The sequence below is a fragment of the Vulpes vulpes genome, chromosome 13, assembly GCF_048418805.1.
Source record: "Vulpes vulpes isolate BD-2025 chromosome 13, VulVul3, whole genome shotgun sequence".
NCBI lineage: Eukaryota > Metazoa > Chordata > Mammalia > Carnivora > Canidae > Vulpes > Vulpes vulpes.
The window spans coordinates 76,526,043-76,546,715 of NC_132792.1; the positions used below are offsets into that span (position 1 = coordinate 76,526,043).

General features: G+C 35.2%; 1 protein-coding gene across 11 annotated transcripts in view; it reads right to left on the reverse strand.

Annotated features, from left to right (window-relative positions):
• The window catches only part of SNTG1 (syntrophin gamma 1), a 794,914-nt gene that overhangs the window by 154,330 nt on the left and 619,911 nt on the right, over positions 1–20,673 (reverse strand). For all 11 annotated transcript variants that reach the window (XR_011996669.1, XM_026011160.2, XM_072734765.1 and 8 more), the window contains one exon: positions 13,199–13,328. Coding sequence is in view for 10 of the 11 variants with exons in the window: in XM_026011160.2 (XP_025866945.1) it covers positions 13,199–13,328 (130 nt within the window). In the remaining variant the exon portion in view is untranslated. The remainder of the gene's footprint in view (positions 1–13,198; positions 13,329–20,673) is intronic.

Here is a 20,673-nt window from a genome sequence, read left to right on the forward strand (position 1 = left end):
AGAACGAGCACAAGCAAGGGGAGTATTAGGCATAGGGAGAGGGAGACTCCTTGCCAAGCAGAGAGCTTGATGTGGGGCTTGATCCCAGGACCCTGGAATCATGACCTGAGCTGAGGGCAGATGCTTAACCGACTGAGCCACCCAGGCACCCCTTATGATTAAATCCTAATTGAACAAAGGATAATATAATGTACACAAGAGGATGATAATTTTATTTTATATATGTAAATAAAAACCCACATATTTTAATATATTTGTAATAATATGCTAATAAAAACACTAGTAATATGTTATTGCAATAAATTTTCATTTTAACTCTTCTGCACTTTAATAAAAGTCTAAAATTAAAAACAAATGAAAGGACATATTTTAATATATATTTTTGTATCAATACTAATACACCAAATGGAAAATGAGGTTTTGTACTTGATTTTCTAGAAAGTAGTACGCTCAAGAAATATAAAAGTCAGTAATATAGATAAACTCTCGCAGAAAGAGGATTTTGAGTAGATTTTTCTAAGCGGAAGAATCATTAAATGCACATGAGAAAAATCTTCATGTTCTGAATGAAGTATAATAGAAAAGTTATTTTCTAGATCTTAAAATTAATTACTAAAACTTCTACTTTTTGCATATCATGTACATATTTTTATAGATGCTAAATAATGTAAGAAAAATGAGGCATTCTAATTTATCAAATGTTTTCGCCATTTATTCGGTCTCCTTACTCTATTACATTAGGGATATTTTTCTTGTAAGAATCTTTGGTATTTATGAAGTCTTACATTTACAGAAATAAGTATTTTGAAACTCTATTATATGCAAGAATACCATAGTCCTATAGTATTAAAGTTTAATTTAAATTCATAGCTTTTTCATTAAAGACTTTTCATTAGAACTTTAAATTTTAAGTTTGAAACTTAAAAAAGCTCGGAGGACAAATATAAAGTCATTGAATGCTTACTTTACAAATTTTTTTTCAGGTAAATTTCTTATACTAAAGAAATGAAAATAGTCATGGTTAATTCAATTTGACTTACCTGACATCAAAAGTGAACATCTGCTAAAATAAATATATGAACTGTACTTTAAGGAATAATATTTATTTTTACTAAATGATGGAATAAATGATAAATATGTGTCTTCCTTTTTCTTTGACAACATTTCACTGAATGTTAATGATGAAAACCCCTTAATGGAAGCTTAATTATTGCAGCAAATCTGTTAAATTGAGATAAAGGTAATCCATAACTGGCTCTAGTAAAGATTTGTTTGGAACTGATTGAAAATAAAATTTGGTGTAATAGGATTGCCCATTTGTTTTAAATATCACTCTTATTTTCTGAATCCCCTAATTTTGCATACTCATTTTTAGCATCATCAAATGTATCTAGAAACTAAAACTGTAATATCCTCTTATGACTATCTCTTCAGACCAAAAAAGAAATATAATAGGATATTAAAATAATCCTTTAAAAATTTTCTCTCCTCCTAATTTGAATGTCTTTAGGGATGGTTTCTTCCAATTAAATGTTTGAAAATCAGTGAAGGTCTTACATTAAAAACTTTCTGTCCAAGTTCTACTGATCTTTTATTTTTTAGATCTCATAAACAAGGTGATTTTGGTGGATGAAGTTGTGTGTTTTCAGAACAGATGCTGCAGGACCCTGCTATCAAGGTGTATTTTCCCATGAAAATCAATTTTGAAGATTTACCCAAGCAAATCATTCTTATGGAAGCAAAAAATAGTCCTCCAATTCCCTTAGAGATTTGTGGCCAATATTATTTAACAGATGTGTGAGGACTAAGAGAAATCTTTATTCTACAGATATAAATCCACCTGACGACTAATGATATTAGTGTGTGGGCACATAAGGCAATATATCCATTCTGCAGCTGCTGATAAAATTCTACCTTTACCATGTAGAGGGAAGAATCAAAAAATGATTTTTGTCTCAGGAGCTCATATTTCAGCTCATATTTTTCATCCATTTTTTTCAGGATATGGATTCTGTCCCATTGCTACCTTAGTTACTCTCCATCTCTATGGATACAATTTTAAAAGTATGCCATGCTGTGTTTAAAAACATATCTATTAACAATAAATCAATATTTCAGGATGATTGGGTATTATATGCAAATAAGTTTTCTTAAACTTTATTTTTCCTAGTACAAGAATTTTTCAATTCTGTCATCGTCTTTAATATTAGCATATATATGATAAATGCCATGTAGATAACACACACCTATCTTTATCTATCAATATCCATATCATCTATCTAATCTTTCTATGAATTAAAAGCCCAAAAGCTGAAGGTGGGTTGCAACCATTTATAAATGCATATGTTTATTCATTCAGGGCTAATTTATTCTTTCTTCCACGAATTCACTAAACTTCAGACATGACTGTATGTCAGACATCGAGTGAATGCCAAGGATATAGGATTCCTATTCTCAAGAATTATCTGATATAGCTGGCAAAACAAACATGCAACAAATAATTCTAAATTTTTGAGATGAGTGTTACAATAGGTACTATAAGACATTATAAAAAGAGGAGAAAATAGGAAAATCGTCTGCAGGGTAGGTGTGTCTGCACAGTGTAGGAAGCATGGGTTTCAGGAAGTGATGAAACTTTTTGCTATGTCAGTTTAATCATAGGTGAAGAAATTAGGTTTACCATTGCTAAATAATTAGGCAGGACTCTTAAAGAAGAGAATGCAGGGTTTACACATAATTCATACTCAATCCTCAGGAATTGTTTTCAGCCACCTCTGCACCATAGTTAGGTGTCCTCAGCTTTTAAGCTCCATCTTAGAACAGTGGGTCTTTTAGGATGTATTCAATTGAACAACTGCAAACTCAAAATGATTTCTTGCATAATTTCATAATGGCCCTTCATCTACCTACTTAGCACACTTCATTTACACCTTCCCTGCCATATTGAATTGTTAGTAGGTAAGAATGTAGCCCCCATGAAATACCCTATAATGAGCATTTAGAGGTAAAATGTATTTCCTTGGTCTGGCTTCCTTAGAAGTATAGCCTGAGGAAGTCATATATGCTAAACCATTATTGAGGGCGAATGTTCAATCCCAAGGAAGCAAGAGTGAAAGGCAAAAGGAGCAGCATAATAGCAGGATGCAAACACAAGGTGGTGAGTTGCTTGAGTCACTGGGCTGGCCGTAGCTTCTTGAAACATTGCTGGTGTTCAATGGAGTGTGATACATCTGTAGAGCCTTATGCAATTACTGCATTTCCAAATAGCTCATGCGTTGGTGAAGGACAAGTACTTTGTTAGCTATCTCCTTTTTGCCCCTTGTCTCTCATTGGATAATGTATGTCCCATGGGGATAAGCTGCTGCACAATCCTACTGAGTTACCATCAGTGTGGGGGCAGCTGGTGGGGCCAGTGGGATTGGCTCCTGTCACTTTGGGCAAGATGAAGGCCATCTTGAAGTCTAGCCCTAGGCATTGCAGGCAGCTAAAACTGTGAGTGTGTTAGGCTGAGGTCCCCTGGGAAATTCCTGTGGCTCTGAAACTAAAGAATATTAAGAACCGGGAATGCTCTGGCCAGAAAGAAAGGCAAAAGAAGGAGTCCTGTTGGGCAAAGGGGATTGGGTTATGCCGGCAGAGCCAGATGGATCAAGGGTGGCATATGATTGTGTCCAGTAACACTGCCCCATTTTATAAATGATTGCATTATCCAGCTAACATCAAAGCAGATATTTTGGGTTTTACAAATGAAAATCAGCTAATATGGTCAATACCAAAAATTTAGGGACTTTATTTAAGTTTTAGTTAGTAATTCTCCAAGAAACAAAGTAGGTTATTTTACTGAGATCTCTCCTGACCTAACATGCCAAAATAAACTCTAATTGTGTGAAAAGAAAAAAATATGATTGTCAAAATTATGCACACAGTGTTATGCCCAAACTTGCCCTTGGTTTTATTCTGATTTAAATTACTGACTCTGCAGTTGTTTGATTTCACTCCCTATAACCCATTTTTAGTTAACACCTGCATGTCTGACATTCATATTTTGGTGCATGAAGAAAAACAATGTAGAAAACAACAACAAGCTAGCACTAAAAAGTACATCTAAGGACTCAGAAATGTCAGCAGCTATAAAAAGGAAGAAAAAGTCTACTTACGTGACACCTATGCCTGTCAGAACCACACTCTGCCATCTCTGATCACAGCCCTTAGTTCATTGTCAGTAAATCTTCTTTGTACTAGGTTTTATTTTGTCATGACTTTCAATTCACCTACAAGCTTTGTCAAGCCTTTTCAACGTGGCAGACATAATAGTTTTTCCTTTAGCTTTTCACAACCAACATTTTTAGGGAAAATATTCTATTTTTTAAATTTTATTTATTTATTCATGAGAGACACAGAGAGAGAGTGAGGCAGAGACACAGGCAGAAGGAAAAGCAGGCTGTACGCAGGGACCCAGATGTGGGACTTAATCCCAGGCCCCCGGGATCACGCTCTGGGCTGAAGGCAGGCACCAAACCGCTGAGCCACCCAAGGATCCCTCTATTTTTTCAACTTGCAAGTGTTTGCCAGCTAATATTGCAGATCCCTATGAATTAAACATTTGAATGAATTTGCTTTCACTTCTGAAGGTAAATGTGTAAAAGACATAAGATGAATAAAATACCTGCTGAGTCAACTCAGATGACTGATTAAAGGTATGTGTGTGGGAGGGTATGTGTGTGAAAGAGACAGAGACAGAGAGACAGAGAGATAGAATCCAGAAAGGCTGTGATTATCTCACAAAAATCAGAGAGAGTATTGATTTTACACACATTTACCTTAGGATTACTATGGTTTTAATATTAAGTAATGTGTAGATATTGTTGGTTATTTGTCTCAAAAGCTGTTCACAATCTTTTTTTTTTCCTCAGTCATTTCCTACCGTAGACACCAAAAATGGTAGAAACTAGCCACCCTCACCTCCCTGCCCCACCCCCCTTTATCAAGCTTTTCTCTTAGCTTGATAAAAAGAGACATGTGTAGTTGGGACTATGTATCCTTCTTTCCTGTTCCAAACACTAAAGTGATGTTTGGAACTGTTGAAGCCCTTGTGTAACCATGAGGTACAAACAAGGTAAAAGTCAACATTCTAATGGTAATGCAGGGCAATAATATGTATAGATGGAAGATGGATTCTTGGTGGCTTCCCTGAACCACCGAGACAAAGCTAGTGAATGTCACCATCCAGAATCCTTGTCAGTTGGGAACAAAAAAATCCGACTATTTACTCCATCAGTACTTAGTGTTCCCTTAGTTGTCTGAAAGCATTCTTAACTGATACAAAGATCTAGGGAAGAGAATCTATTCTATTCTTTTACATGTTATAATGTAAATTATATACTTTGAGATCCTCAATGTGCAATCACATATTTTGACTTAGGGTAATACCAATTTTCAATGAACTTTTGAGGATAGAAACATAATTATCATCTATCATCTATCTATCTATCATCTATCTATCATCTATCTATCATCTATCTATCTATCATCTATCTATCTATCTATCTATCTATCTATCTATCTATCTATCATCTATCATCTATTTATCATCTATCTATCTATCATCTATCCCTATCATCTGCACACACAGATACTTTTCAAGTTACACATTTAATTCCAATAAGGAAATGCATGTTGAGAAAAAAGTATATACACACACATTTATACACATATACATATGAAAGAATTTAGAAAAAGGAGGAGATATCCAAAGAATACAAAAATATAGATTTGAAGCGGCATGAGCACCCCAATGTTAATAGCAGCACTATCAACAATAGCTAAATTTGGAAAAAGCCCAAACATTCATTGATTGATGACAGAGTAAAGAAGAAAACTCAAGGAGGGAGGCATCAGTGATATTTCCATTGAAAAAAAAAACCAGCTGTGGCATATAATACCCGTCTGCCCCTTTATATTTGAAGAATTGTCAAGGAAAACAGAAGTTTAAATTATTGTGTGTCTTTCCTGAGGCTAAACTAGTGCAAATGAATGAAAGCTACAGGAGAGTTTTATTCAGGATAGGGAAGCATTTCCTGACACCAAGTTGTCAGAGAATCCATTGCTGCACTGTGAAACAGTGGTTTTCTCGTCATGGAGAGGTTTCCAGAATAGAGTTGTCCGAAGGGACTTTTGCAGGAGATATTTCTTAATTGGCAGGAAGATGGGGCTAGATGACCTCCATGGTCTGTTCTAACAAGAAGGTTTGAGGAACATACATAAGAATGTTCATAAGAGAATCATGGCTTTTGTGCAATAGAGAGGTGTTCAAAAGTTTTTGCCTTGATTTGCAATCTGATATATGCATTTTCCCTCACTCTGGCCCACTGTATTCTTCTATTCTTGCCTTGTAGTAAGTCATTCAGTGAGTATATGAAGAAGGTTTATTTCAAAAAGAAAAAATACACACTTGTTTATTAAACTCCTATTAGGAGAGAGAGAGATTTATGAGAAACAGGAAAATATGTCCAGATAATAAGCAGTCGACAGGAATCATCTATGGTGGGCAGCACCGACAGGGCCTCTTCTCCACAGCTCTTCTAAACCAGACGATGCCTCCAAAGTTGTAAGCATTTGCTGAGTAGTATTTAATGAGCTATAAGAATTTAATGAGAAGTTCTCACTGCAGTGCCTAGTGTAGCTCAATCAATTGCCCCTTTCTCTCTTTTACCCCCAATTTTACAGTGATCCTTACTTCAAACAACTACTGATTGACTGACTTGTTCTTACTTAGGGCCTTTGCTACCATTGTTGCCCAAGTCAAAGTACCCCACATCACACCTTCACAGTGACTCCCTCTGACTTCAGTTCTGACCTCTGTCCCAAAGACGAGACCAGCCATGCTTGCTCTTCCGGCATCGGCAGTTCTCACAGCCTTCCGAAGATTTCTTCTGCTTCATTTTCTGTAGTATTTGAAGGCTTTTAGTCATATCTGTCAAGGCACTGATAAATATAGATCTTCCCAACTCCAAAGACATCTTCGCTAGAGTGTTTTACCTCGACAATTATGAGGATATTTGTTGTAATATTACAAGTTAGCTGTTTTTGAAGGATGTAGGGACTCATATTATATGCTTCTTTGCACTTGAATTAATTAATAATATGCATATAAGGCTGGTGTTCTGATATATGCAAGTGCATTTTGTGGCTATTCTGAGAAGGCTCTGAAGGAACAACATCCCCTTGTCTTTGCAGTTTCTACCGGCCTCCTGGCTTTGTTGAAGTCCTGGTCCCTTCCCAAGTGTCTTCCGGGATAGCCACATCAGAACTACACTTCACATTGCCATTCCATAGTTCTTTCATTTTACTTTCTTCCACTTGTTTTTTTTAAGGTAGGCTTCACAACCAGTGTGGGGCCCAATGTGGGGTTTGAATTCATGACCCTGAGATCAAGATCTGAGCTGATACTCAATTGACTGAGGTACCCAGGTACCCCTCATCTCTCACTGCTAAAGACACTAGTGATAACATTGGACAATCATGGATAATCCAACCTAATCAATTTATTTGAAAGTCAGCTGATTAGCAAAATTAAATGCAAACATTGATGTCACATGGAATCAGAAGTACCTATTATCTGGGATTGAAAGAGCAGGTTGAAGGCAAAAAAAAAAAAAAGGTGCAATTCCAGAGCTCAAACCACAGAATAGTTAAGACATATTTATGACAAAGAGGAAGAAATATTATGGTTATGAAATCTAAGAGGAAAATGACACAACCTCTTGAAACTCTTCATTTTAACCTGTAGAGAGTCATTAGCACATTTTCCCATCACACACAGGTGGAAATCTCCCGTATACCATTCACTGAGCACTAAGCGAGTCTGGGATGCCTCCCAGCTCCACCCCAGGGAGTGGAGCACACTGTAGTTATCTTTCTATTAAAGCCTATCAGCTTCTCTCACTGGGACTCCTTAAGGCCAAAATAATCCTTCTCAGATTTTCACTATCAATATCCATCCAATATATACCCTTTAAATGTTAACTACCCTACAAAAAAAAAAAAAAAAGGTAACCATGCATTTGTTTTAAAAATTCCTAATTTTTAATTTATAAGTTACAAAGAGTAGCTGAAAAGAAATTTGGAAATATGATTTAATCAGTAACTCTAAACTACCACTTAAACTTGGTTTTGTTTTATGAGATTTTTATTCTGTGCATTTGTGATGGGCAGAATAATGGCCTCTTAAAAATGTCTGCATCTTAATTTCTAGAACCTGCCAGCATGTTATCTCACATGGCAAAGAGAGTTAAGGTTGTAGTTGGAATTTTATCTAAGTTGTTTGTCTGCCATGTCAGTTTCTGCAGTACACTACCCGGCGACTGCCCTTCCCCCACTAAATAAACGATATCCACCTCGAAGTCCTGGAACTTGCAAATGTTATGTTTCCTTATTTGGAAAAATGATCTTTGTAGGTGCAATTAAGTTAAGGACTTTAAGGTGAGATTATCCTGGTTTATCTAGTAGAACCTAAATCCAATGAAAAGTGTTTTAAGAGACACAGAAAGGAGAACAGGCACACAGAGGAAGACATGACGTGACCATGGAGGCAGAGATTACAGTAAGTGGCCCTGAGCCTGGAGGCAAGAAATACTGACAGCAACCAGAAGCTGGAAGGGAAGAGGAAAGATTCTCCTCTAGAGCCTCCAAATGTAGCCCTGATAACATCTTGATTTTGGACTTCTGCCTTCCAGAACTTTGTGGAAATGAAGTTATGTCATTTTAAGCCACCAAGTTTGTAGTTGTTATACAGCTCTAGGAAACAAATGCAGTTCCCTATTACTGTATAATTAATTCCAAAGCTTGGTGACTTAACAAACATTTACCATCTTACATTTTCTGTAGTCAGGAATCCAGGTGGGGCTAGCTGGGTCCTCTCTCTCTGGGTTTGTCACTAGGTTGTAGTCAGGTCAACTGAAACTGCAGTGTCTTATGAAATTTTGAAAGGGAAGCATCTGCTTCTCAGTTCACTATCCAGCGCACATGAAGGAGGAGGACTGCATATATTGTGAAAAGCAGAAAGTTGAGAAAATTGGGAGTCACCTTAGAAACCCACTTATTAAAGTCTGCCAGCTGGCCCCTAATTACTCACATTCCTTCTATATGCAAAATACATTCCCCCCTCTAAATTTCCCAAGAGTTTCATCCCATGACATCCCATTACAGTGTCACTATATTTTAAGATCTTCAATTATTTAATATGATGTGATCATGGAATAAAAATTAATAACTTTCTAGCGATACTTGATCATGTATTTAGTAACATAATAAAGGTTAGAAAAAGGAATTTAAAAAGTATTAATTGTTTTTTACAATTCATGAGTTTTACCTTTACAAATCTATTCAAGTCTACTTTACCCAAAATAATAAAAAAATGCCTAATAGAGCTGGTTTAGGCCTGCTGGAACCAAACCAGTAAACTGTAGCCTCTGCCATTCCTTCCTTTCCAACGTGTGAGCATATTGTTTAAGTAGAATGAATGGGCTTCTGTGCAAGCATGGTTTTAAGGCAAATCCCTGCAGTATCCTCTTCTACTCTATGCCATTTACTAAAGTGCACTGTCAATATTTTGAAGTCACCTTGAACAGTGTTAAATTGAAATAGTAAGTGTTTGTTTAAATATTTTTAACCGTTATTTTCAATGACCTTCTGGAAAAAGAATGTTTTTGGATAGCAAATACAATGGGATTTCCACATAAAATAGGTATGAAAATACCCCTATTAAACAAAATTATTACTGATGGAAATCAGTGACAAAAGAATTAGCAAATGGTTAACATATCACTCAAGTAATTCTAGTATACAGCTTTTGTTTTGTTTGCTTTCTTTTAATCTTCTATATATCTTCTATATATATTCTATAATTATTTCAATTGCTAAAATATGATTCAGTATTAAAAAGTTTCTATGAGATTTTAATATTTCTTTTTTTCTTCTAGTCATTATGATTACATATATGTTTTATTTCATTTCGATAATATGATTTTTGTTTTTATTTTTTAACATAATTATATGCATTTTCCAGATGATCTTGTTTTCACTTTATGTTTATTCATGCTAATCTCTTGAGTTAAATTTCCTGAGATATCTAAATATTTTCCTTTTTGAGTCTATTAATAAAACTGTTCAGAATTATACTCCCAAAAGTTTGCACATCCTCACAGTATTTGAAGATATAGAGAAAAAAAAAACCTTCTATGTCCTTCTGCAAAGTATTATTTCTATCTTTTCTAGAATAAAAAATTAAGAGATCTAGAATGATCTGACAAAACTCATCTAAACAAAACTCATCCAGCTGCTCTCAATCTGTATCATTTCTTTCTTCATATGAACCAACCATATCAATGGTATCATCAGGGAAGCCACTGATCCTCATGAAAGTCAATCTAACTTTCACATGTGATTATTACGCCCAATGACCTTTCAACATTTATGTAGCACTATAAGGTAGGTGGGAGTTTGTTGCTATCATAACCCTTTTGAGTGAGAACTGATTACAAGATGAAAAGGACATGCAGTTAGACTGTGATCACAAAGGTTTGTAAGAACAATTGGACAACTTTAGTAGAACAGCGTTATCATACCAGACATATGGATCTCTCAGTATAGGATAATGAAGTCTGCTTTCCTCTCTTGTGGTAAGTACTCATCACAAGGGTGAAAAACAAGCAGTAAAATCTGGCTTGTTTTTCTCTGGCTACAGAGATAGAAACATTTGCATCTTCACTTTCTTCTCATATGCTTGTCTTCTGGGTCTCAGCGTTCTAGCTAAATATATATTCCAAAGAAACAGTTTTCATAAGAATGTTCCTAGGATATGGGGTCAATGTAAATTTGGATGTAGTAAGAGAAAAAAAAAATTGATTTAAAACTTAACATTCTGTTCTTTTAAAAATACTTTTTTTTCCTCACAAACATAAGATCTTGGCTCAGTTTTTAGGCATTCTAATTATTGTATATAATGAAATAAAAAGTCAGTACTTTCATAGTACTTTATCCCTAGAAACATCCCTAAAAAAAATGTCAAGAATGAGGAAAGGCATGATCTTCAGAGAACACCTCTTTCTTTCTTTCTTTCTTTCTTTCTTTCTTTCTTTCTTTCTTTCTTTCTTCTTTTCTTTTCTTTCTTCTTTCTTTCTTTCTTTCTTTTCTTTCTTTCTTTCTTTCTTTCTTTCTTTCTTCTTTCTTTCTTTCTTTCCTTCTTTCTTTTTTCTTTCTTCTTTCTTTTTTCTTTCTTCTTTCTTCTTTCTTTCTTTCTTTCTTTCTTTCTTTCTTTCTTCTTTCTTTCTTTCCTTCTTTCTTTTTTCTTTTTTCTTTCTTCTTTCTTCTTTCTTTCTTTCTTTCTTTCTTTCTTCTTTCTTTCTTTCCTTCTTTCTTTTTTCTTTTTTCTTTCTTCTTTCTTCTTTCTTTCTTTCTTTCTTTCTTTCTTTCTCTTTCTCTTTCTTTCTTTCTTTCTTTCTTTCTTCTTTCTTTTTCTTTCTTTCTTTCTTTCTGTCTCTCTTTTTTCTTTCTTTCTTTCTTTCTTTCTTCTTTCTTTCTTTCTTTCTTTCTTTCTTTCTTTCTTTCTTCTTTCTTTCTTTCTTTCTCTTTCTTTCTTCTTTCTTTCTTTTCTTTCTTTCTCTTTCTTTCTTTCTTTCCTTTTCTTCTTTCTTTCTTTCTTTTTTCTTTCTTCTTTCTTCTTTCTTCTTTCTTCTTTCTTCTTCTTTTTTTGCCTGTCTTAAATCTCTTATCACCTTCTGAATTCCTATATGATGAAACCAAGAGCTGGCAAAGACTGGTGTTGTAGAGTGTCACTCCTGCTCAAGCGAGGTGTGCTCAGGCCAGGCATCCTTGTTGGGTGACATCCCTGGGCAAGACATGGTGTATCTGTACCCATTTAGACATCATTAGAAAAAGTTGCTTCCCTTCATTAGTACCACAATGAGACATAATTTCACATGTACCAAATAACCAAAATTTAAAAAGACATAATGATGCCAAGTATTGAGGTGATCCGTAGAAAGAGACCCACAGCCATAGAGTGAAAAGAACAAACTGGACAGCCATCTGAAAAACATTTGGCAGTACCAAGAAGTGCCGAACACGCACATGTCCCATCCCTAGCAGTTCCACTCACAGCCAATTCCTTCAAAATGACACGTGCATTGCCTTGCTCTTTCCTAGATTTCAAAGCAAAATCTGTGCAAAGATAGTTGGATCTGTAGGGTCATTCATGTGAGGAGAGTTTTGTACATTCATGAGTCGGGGGAAGAGTTACATATTTATGCTTGACCGTTTACATAATAGATTTCCGAACTTTCCTTGGGGCTGAAATGCTCAAACGAGGCATAGAATTGTGTTTGGAGGAGTATATTAAGACAAAAGTATGCATGGTATCTAGTATTGTCTTTGAAACAGAGTAATCTTTCATTAAGATCAAATAATCCTTAATGATCTATGTCAGTACTTAATGAAGTGATGTTTATAATCTTGCATATTTTGTTAGACTATACTTCTGCTAGAAGTAAGGACTGATTAGGTTATGAAAGAATAGTGATAGTGAGAAGATAAAGATAATGAAGAAATCGGAGTGGGAAAGAAAGGTTGGAGTAGAACAATGGAGAAAATGTAGAGAAGCCATTCCTTGTAATACAGACGTGTCTCTAAGGGGTGAGTTGCTGGATCTCACAGTGCGTCTTTTGATTATTCCTGTGCCAGCATCGTCCTAGGTGGGACCTTCAGTCTGCATGCTCTTTGACCCTCTCTTCTTACACCATAAAACAGTTCCAGCTACAATTCTAAAATCACTAATGGAAACTCAAAAATGCTGTCTTGAAATTCAGTACTGCCTTAGTTCAGAATACTTTGACTTATATATACATATATGTCTAGTCATTACATGATAAGTATTTCCACTTATTTAACTCACATTGATGGTTTATCATGTTTGTGAATGAAAACTTAAATGTGTAAGTATTCTAGAACTTATACATTGGGCTAAAACTCTCAAGATAAAGTGATTTTCTTTAAATAAGTATTCCAGAATAGTTGTCATGATGGTTATAAAGTGGCTCACTCTTAGGTAAACACCAAGTTGTTGTTGTAAAGTTACATATATACTGAAGAAATTTAACACAGCTGCGAAACTCTATGACCAGATATCCCTTGAATCACTACTTACATTGTGCTTTGTGAGGTTTGAAATATTAGTTGCTATTGCTTGTAGCCAGTCAATACAGTCTTCAGCAGAGAGGCACTGAATAATCCCACTGCAGACCCCGTCCACAGCAATGACTTGGAAAGCATTCTGCCTGCAGACATGTCAAAACAAATCAGATCAAACATCATCTCATTTATCTATTTGCAACTTGAAATAGTATTGTTGAAAGCTGTTTTTTTACACAATGCAAATACAGCTTCAAATTCGTATTTGCTTATTTCTCTTTATAAATATCTGTTTTTTAAAAAAATTTTATGTATTTATTCATGAGAGACACAGAGAGAGAGAGAGAGGCAGAGACACAGGCAGAGGGAGAAGCAGGCTCCATGCAGGGAGCCCGATGTGGGACTCGATCCCAGGACTCCAGGATCACCCCCTGGGCCAAAGGCAGACACTCAACTGCTGAGCCACCCAGGCATCCCAATATCGCTGTTTTTAAATGGAACACTAAGGATAAAGTAAGGCAAGGTATAATTTTGAATTACTAGAAAGTGTCTTGAGATTCAGATAAATTCGGAGATTTGAGTTGTAAAATATATGTTATGTAAATGGAAAAATATCTAAGATATTTTAGAGGTATTTTCCCAGTTTACCAGAAAAATATACATATTAGTTTATTTATTACTTTGGTTGACATCATCTCTTCTTTATGTTTTTCAGTGCATTTTCTGATTGACAATGGAAAGATCACCAAAAAAGACATGCAAAAATTAAACATCATATGTAAAATCACCTAATCATCAGCTGCAGCATTTTGTTAGTTGTAAATCATGTTTAACCTCAGTTTATTCCTCTCTCAAAGATGGTTTGGACAAGAGGTTCATAGCTTCTCCTCAGGTCTAAATTTTTTCTGAATTTATGTGCATGTTGTGCATTTCAGTAACAACCAAACTTTAAATTCCAATGGCCAGTATAAATATCCTTTGGTCATTTGTTAATTTGTTGTAGTGGTTGCTAGAGAAATCAAATGATGCCATCCCAAATTGTTCACCAAAGTGCTATAGAATTCAAACTGGCTCCCTACACCTTTAATGATTTTTTTTTTCTGTATCAAGTTCTTGCAAATTTAGATATGAGCTTGACAAGAATTGATAAAATTTTCAAAATGAATGGAAGCTAGCAAAATGGGCTTGAGAATTACTCTGTTGTGTAACATTATACACTTTGGAATTACTTGAGAATTACTTGACATTACATTATTGTCATAATGTAATGACATCATTACATCATACACTTTGGAAATGCACAAACTACATTTAAATCTCAGCTTCTTATGAAGAAATAGAAAAGTTCTGTAGGTCAGCATTCAAAGGCTTTATAAATTATGCAAATTTGTATCTTTTTCTCTTAATAAATACCTTTTCTGTCTTCCGCATTTTGTAACGAGGGCTATGTGGATAGTAGGGATGATTTCACTTCTCCCATCAGAGAAAGTACACCCCACAGAGCACAGTGTTTGCCTCAACTCCAGCACCTGTGTCACCCTGCCTTCCTGTGACACTAGTGCATACATAGCTCATAAGTGGAAGCATGCTAAAGCTTTCACTTTTAAGGCACTCTGCATCCAACTTATTAATATTTTTAGAGAAATCTGCTCTTATACCCTTCACTAAGTCCTTTCAACTGATAACAGAGAAGTGTTCGAATATACTATTTTGTTTTCTCTTAAAAATACAAGAAAAAACTTAGAAAGTACAACTATTGTCTGTCTCTTTGAAGTAACATTCTTTTGAATTTGTGATAGCGAAAAGAATATTGTCACTTCACGGCTTTCTTAGCTTTAATTTTGATACTCAGCAGTGAGGAAGACATTTAAAATATCCAGAGTTCAACCATCCATGGAAAATGAGAACTAGTTTGAGTTTAGTGATATACATTTCTTTCTGCTCTCTGATGATCATAACCATTTCTTCATGTGTCATAAGTTAAAGCATGTCCTGAACATATTTGTCCTCTCTGTTTTAAATGAATCATGGCAGTTTCTGGTATTTTTAGCTGATTAAAGTTAATATGCTTAGATCAAATTTGCAATCTCTGTAATCATATACATTCTCTGTAATCATATACATATACAGTCTCTGGAAAGAATAATTCCGAGGGACTACTCATTTATAAATCCAGGCATATACGTTAACCTATATCACTTTTCACATTCAGTTTAAACTCTCCAGGTTGATTTAATGAAAACCCCTTAATGAATGTAAGTGAAATACTTAACCAGTTTCTTTGCTTACATATGACCTCTTGCAAAATAGGCTGATCATTAGGATTATAGTATGGGTCATATTTTTTCCTCTGCTATTAAATAAATGAGAGTATTAACAAATTAGTCCACTTAGTTGGGACACGATTTTTTTCTATAGGAAAATGAGAATAATCTACTTTATAGATTTAACAAGTATTTATGGAGTAACTGATGAGATCCAGAAAACTTTCACATATCACTGAAGCTCCATGAATAACTTTACTGTGAATAATCTATTAACATGTAATCTTGACTGTAATATTTGTGAATGTTTAGTGAACTTATTGCTCCATTAGGCACTTAGCAAGAAGTATAGTGCTTTTGCTTTTATTTTTAGCTTTTAGAAAATGTATTTCTCTGATTAGAGATAATCAGGAAAGTAAATATTTTTCATTTTATCTTATTTGATGGTATTTGTTTTGAAATCAATAGACTACATTATCCATATTTCGCATTGTAAGACATTAAACTTTAACAATATTTGTAGTAGCCCTGAAGATACTCAGACACAATTTTGATTCTTAATATACACACGTAGGCACACACACAGTTGCCGAAAAAAGAGTTACAGTATTAGAATTAAATAACCTGAAGCTTCAATTTCAGATTATTTTTTTCCACTATAAAGTCATTGGAAAAGATTTGATTTAGTAACACCTTTTTAAAATGGAATTTAGATGAAGAGAAGAAGGGAAAGCATGTAGATAGGAGATAGATAATCCAAAACCACGTATCATCAGCATGTTAGGAGAAATGTGGGCTCTTTGGCTTAGACAGTGTGCATGTGAGAAGTGGCAAGTCATGAAGTGGGCAATAAACTAAAGTCTAATCATTAAGAGCTTTGCAGAGCATGTTAGTATTTCTACCTAATCCTGAAAGTCAGAGGGAGCCATGGAAACATTCAAACATTAGAATGAAAGGCTCAGGTTTGTATTTTAGAGAGAGAGCTCTGTGGTGGTTAAAGATGGAGAAAATGAAAAAACGAAGAGGGCATTGCAATACTCAAGATGAACAAAGATAAGAGTCTGTTTTGAGATAGTGGCTTAATGTTTAATGTGTACATAGGAGAGAACATTGACTCAGATGGTATTGAAAATAGGCCATTTAATTGGTTCGGTTAGTAATTATTTGAGAAAGTGATCCTTTCTCAAAAAAGTCTAAAATCCACTTAGGTTAGTGATTCCAGCAATTTACTCTATTTTTTGTTGAGTTCAATTCACATTCACCAGGTTCAGGATCATTTCTGCACTGGGCTTCCTATCACGGTTGACTGCCTCACCACAGCTTTTATTGTTCAGGCTCAAAACCTAATCTTTTTGGTAAGGTATATGAGGAGCTCTTCCAAACTATTTTGTTACCTATTTTCTAAAGTTTAAATCACCAATTCATTTCATGATTTGAAACACAATAACTCATAATTCTCTAAATAAGCCCTACAATGTTATGCCCTCTATATTTCCCCTTCCCAGTATTCCCTTTGTCTGAAAAAACCCTTCTATCCCACTCCATTTATTATCTGCAATGATATTGCAAGCAATTTTACATAACATTCTGACCTCTAATTTTTCTTTGTGTAAAAAAAAGATAGCAATATTTGTCCTTTGTATCTTGCATTTTTAAGACGTTTTTAAAGAGCAGGCTTAGGTTCACAGGAAAATTGAGGGGGAAGAACAGAGATTTCCAATATACTCCTTGACTCCACACATGTGTAGCCTTCCCTATTATCAACATTCCCCACCTGGAGTGGGACATTTGTTATCATTGAACCGACATTGACACATCATTAGTATTCAAAGTCCATAGTTTACATTAGGGTTCACTCTTGGTGTTCTGTATTCCTTGGGTTTGGACAAACGTATGATGGCTGGCATGTATCATTATAATATCATACAGAGTATTTTCATTGCCTTAAATATCCTCTCTGCTCAGCTTCTTAATTTATTCCTCTACCTGTCCCTCCATATCCCTACCCCTGAAATCACTGATCTTTTTACTGCCTCCATATTTTTATCTTTTCTAGAATGTCATATGGTTGGAGTCATGCAGTATGCAGCCATTTCAGACTGACGTTTTCCATTTGGTATATGCATTTATGGTTCTCCCATATCTTTTCATGACTTGATAGTTTATTTCCTTTTAGTTATGAATAATATTCCATTACATGGAATATACAGTTTATCCATTCAGCTACTGAAGGATATCTTGCTTCTAAGTTTTGGCAATTATGGATAAAGCTTATATAAACTTCCGTGTGCAGGTTTTGAATGTACAAAATGCGCTGTGTGCAGTTTTGTCTCCTTTGGGTAAATACCAAGAAATATGATTACTGGATCACATGGTAAGAGTCATGTTTAGTTTGTAGGAAACTGCTGGATGACTTCCAAAGTGTCTGGACCAAGAATCTGAATTCTCATCAACAGTGAATGAGAATTCTTACTGCCCCATACCTCCTTCAGCATTCAGTGTTGTCACTGTCTGGGTTTTGGTCATTTTAATAGGTATGCTGGTATCCCACTGTTGGTTTAATTTACATTTCCCTGATAACATATGATGTGGGGCATCTTTTCATTCATTTACTTGCCATCTGCATGTTTTCTTTGGCGAGGTGTCTGTTAAGGTTTTGGTCTATTTTTTTTTTTTATTTGGTTACGCTGTTTTCTTATTGTTGAGTTTTTTCTTTCTTTCTTTCTTTCTTTCTTTCTTTCTTTCTTTCTTTCTCTCTTTAATCCTTTATCAGATGTCTTTGCAAATCTTTTCTCCCAGTTCATAGCTTATTTTCTCATTCTACTGACATTATCTTTTGTAGAATGTAAATTATTAATTTTAAAGGAGTCTAGCTTATCAGTTCTTTCTTTCATAGATCATGCTTTCAGTGTTATATCTAAAACCATCAGCACACTCAAATTTATCCAGGTTCTCACCTATGTTATCTTCTTGCAGTTTCATAATTTTGTGCTTAACATTTAGGTCTCTGACCTATTTGAGGTTAATTTTGATGAAGGGTATAAGGTCTATTTCTAGATCCATTATTTTGCATTTGGATGTCAGTTGTTCTAGCATCATTTGTTGAGAAGATTCTTTTCTCCATTGTATTATCTTTGCTTCTTTGTCAACCTCAGATGCCTGCATTTATGAGAGTCTATTTCTGGACTCTTTATTCTGCTCCATTGATCTATTTGTCTAGTATTTTGCAGTGCCACATTGTCTTGATTATTCCAGCCCTTGCTAAGTCTTTTTTTTTAAGATTTTATTTATTTATTCATGAGAGACATACAGAGGGAGAGAGAGAGAGAGAGAGAGAGAGAGGCAGAGACACAGGGAGAGGGAGAAGCAGGCTCCATGCAAGAAGCCCAGTGTGGGACTTGATCCAGGATCCCGGGATCATGCCCTGAGCTGAAGGCAGACATTCAACCACTGAGCCACCCAGGCATCCTGTCCCACCTTTGCTAAATGGTAAAGTCAGATAGTATCAGTCCTCTAACTCTTCTTGTTCGTCAATATTGTGTTGGTTATTCTGGAGCTTCTGACTCTTGCAAAATAAATCACAAAATAACTAGCTAGGATTTTGATTGGGATTGCACTAAATCTAAAGATCAAGTTAGGAACAATTGACATTTTGACAATATCAAGATTTCCTATACATGACCGTGGACTATCTATCCATTTATTTAGTTTTCCTTTGATTTTGTTCACCAGAGTTTTATAATTTTCCTCCTACAGATCAACATTTCATTTATTTGGATGCTAGTGTAAATGACATTGTATTTTCTTAAAATTCTATTCATTTATTCATGAGAGACACAGTGAGAGAAGTAGTGACATAGGCAGAGGGAGAAACAGGCTCCCCACAGGGAGCCTGATGCAGGACTCCATCCCAGGATCCTGGGATCACAACCTAAGCCAAAGGCAGACACTCCACCACTGAGCCACCCAGGTGCCCCTGGCATTTCATTTTAAATATTAAATTCCCATTCTCATTACTGATATATAGGAAAGTGATTAACTGTTGCCTATTAACCTTGTATTCTGCATATGTGCTATTATCACTTATTAGTTAAATAAATTTTTTTGTCAACTTTTCTGATTTTCTACATAGGTTATCAAACCATTTGTAATCAAATATTTTTATTCCTTCCTAATCTGTATGCCTTTTATTTTCTTTCCTTTATTTTGGCAATCCATTGCTTTTGATAACTTGACAGTTGATTGTCATTCAAGACAGTTCCACTGTTTGACTTAAATTCTGGCATTTCTGTTCTTTGACTATAATCTTTTCCTTTCCATCACCACTTATTTATTTTTTTCCATTTTTTTCTAAACCCTTCTAATTGTCTTTGTCCATAAATCTATTCAACATATACTTATATTCTTCCCTAGACTGAATTCCCTGTTCATCCATATCAATTATGTGAGGTTTTTTCTCATAATTTTTCTGCCATTTTGATCTCCAGCTGTTTCTACCATATGAATTCATATTTCTACCATATGACTCCCAATACAATTGTTATCTGGGAATCAGGATCCTAGTACTTCTGATCTACTTTGCCATCTTTCTACCCTCACTGCAGCCAGCATTATATATATTGCAGATTCACTCACTTACCCAGCAGTCATCTTACTTATCTTACACAACTAAGTTTAACAAATAAGTTTATTCCTTATTCATTTTTTCAAATTCCCATATATACTCAAGTTCTATCCTTCTCTGGTACCAGAAAATGTTAAAATGTAATTGTTAGGCTTGTATATCTTAAGGAAGTTATGGCACTTTCTCCCTTAACCTCACAGTACCACTGTATAAGAACAAGAATTAGGGACACCTGGGTGGCTCAGTGGTTGAGCATCTATCTTTGCTCAGATTGTGATCTCGGGGTTCTGGGATCAAGTCCCACATCACACTCTCCCACAGGGAGCCTGCTTTTCCCTCTGCCTATGCCTCTGCCTCTCTGTGTCTCTCATGAGTAAATAAATAAAATCTTAAAACAAAAAGGAACAAATGTTAGAGGGGGTAATGGAGAAGACATGATTGCCAGTTGATCCTCAAGCTAGACCCGGCTATTGCAGGATCCTCATCACCTGCTCTGTCCTCAGAATGTACATTCTTCCTACCATTTCCACAGTGGGAGCTGTTCCAAGGTCATCACCTTGAAAGAATAAGGTGCTCTTGAAACCATCTGGATGGTATACATGG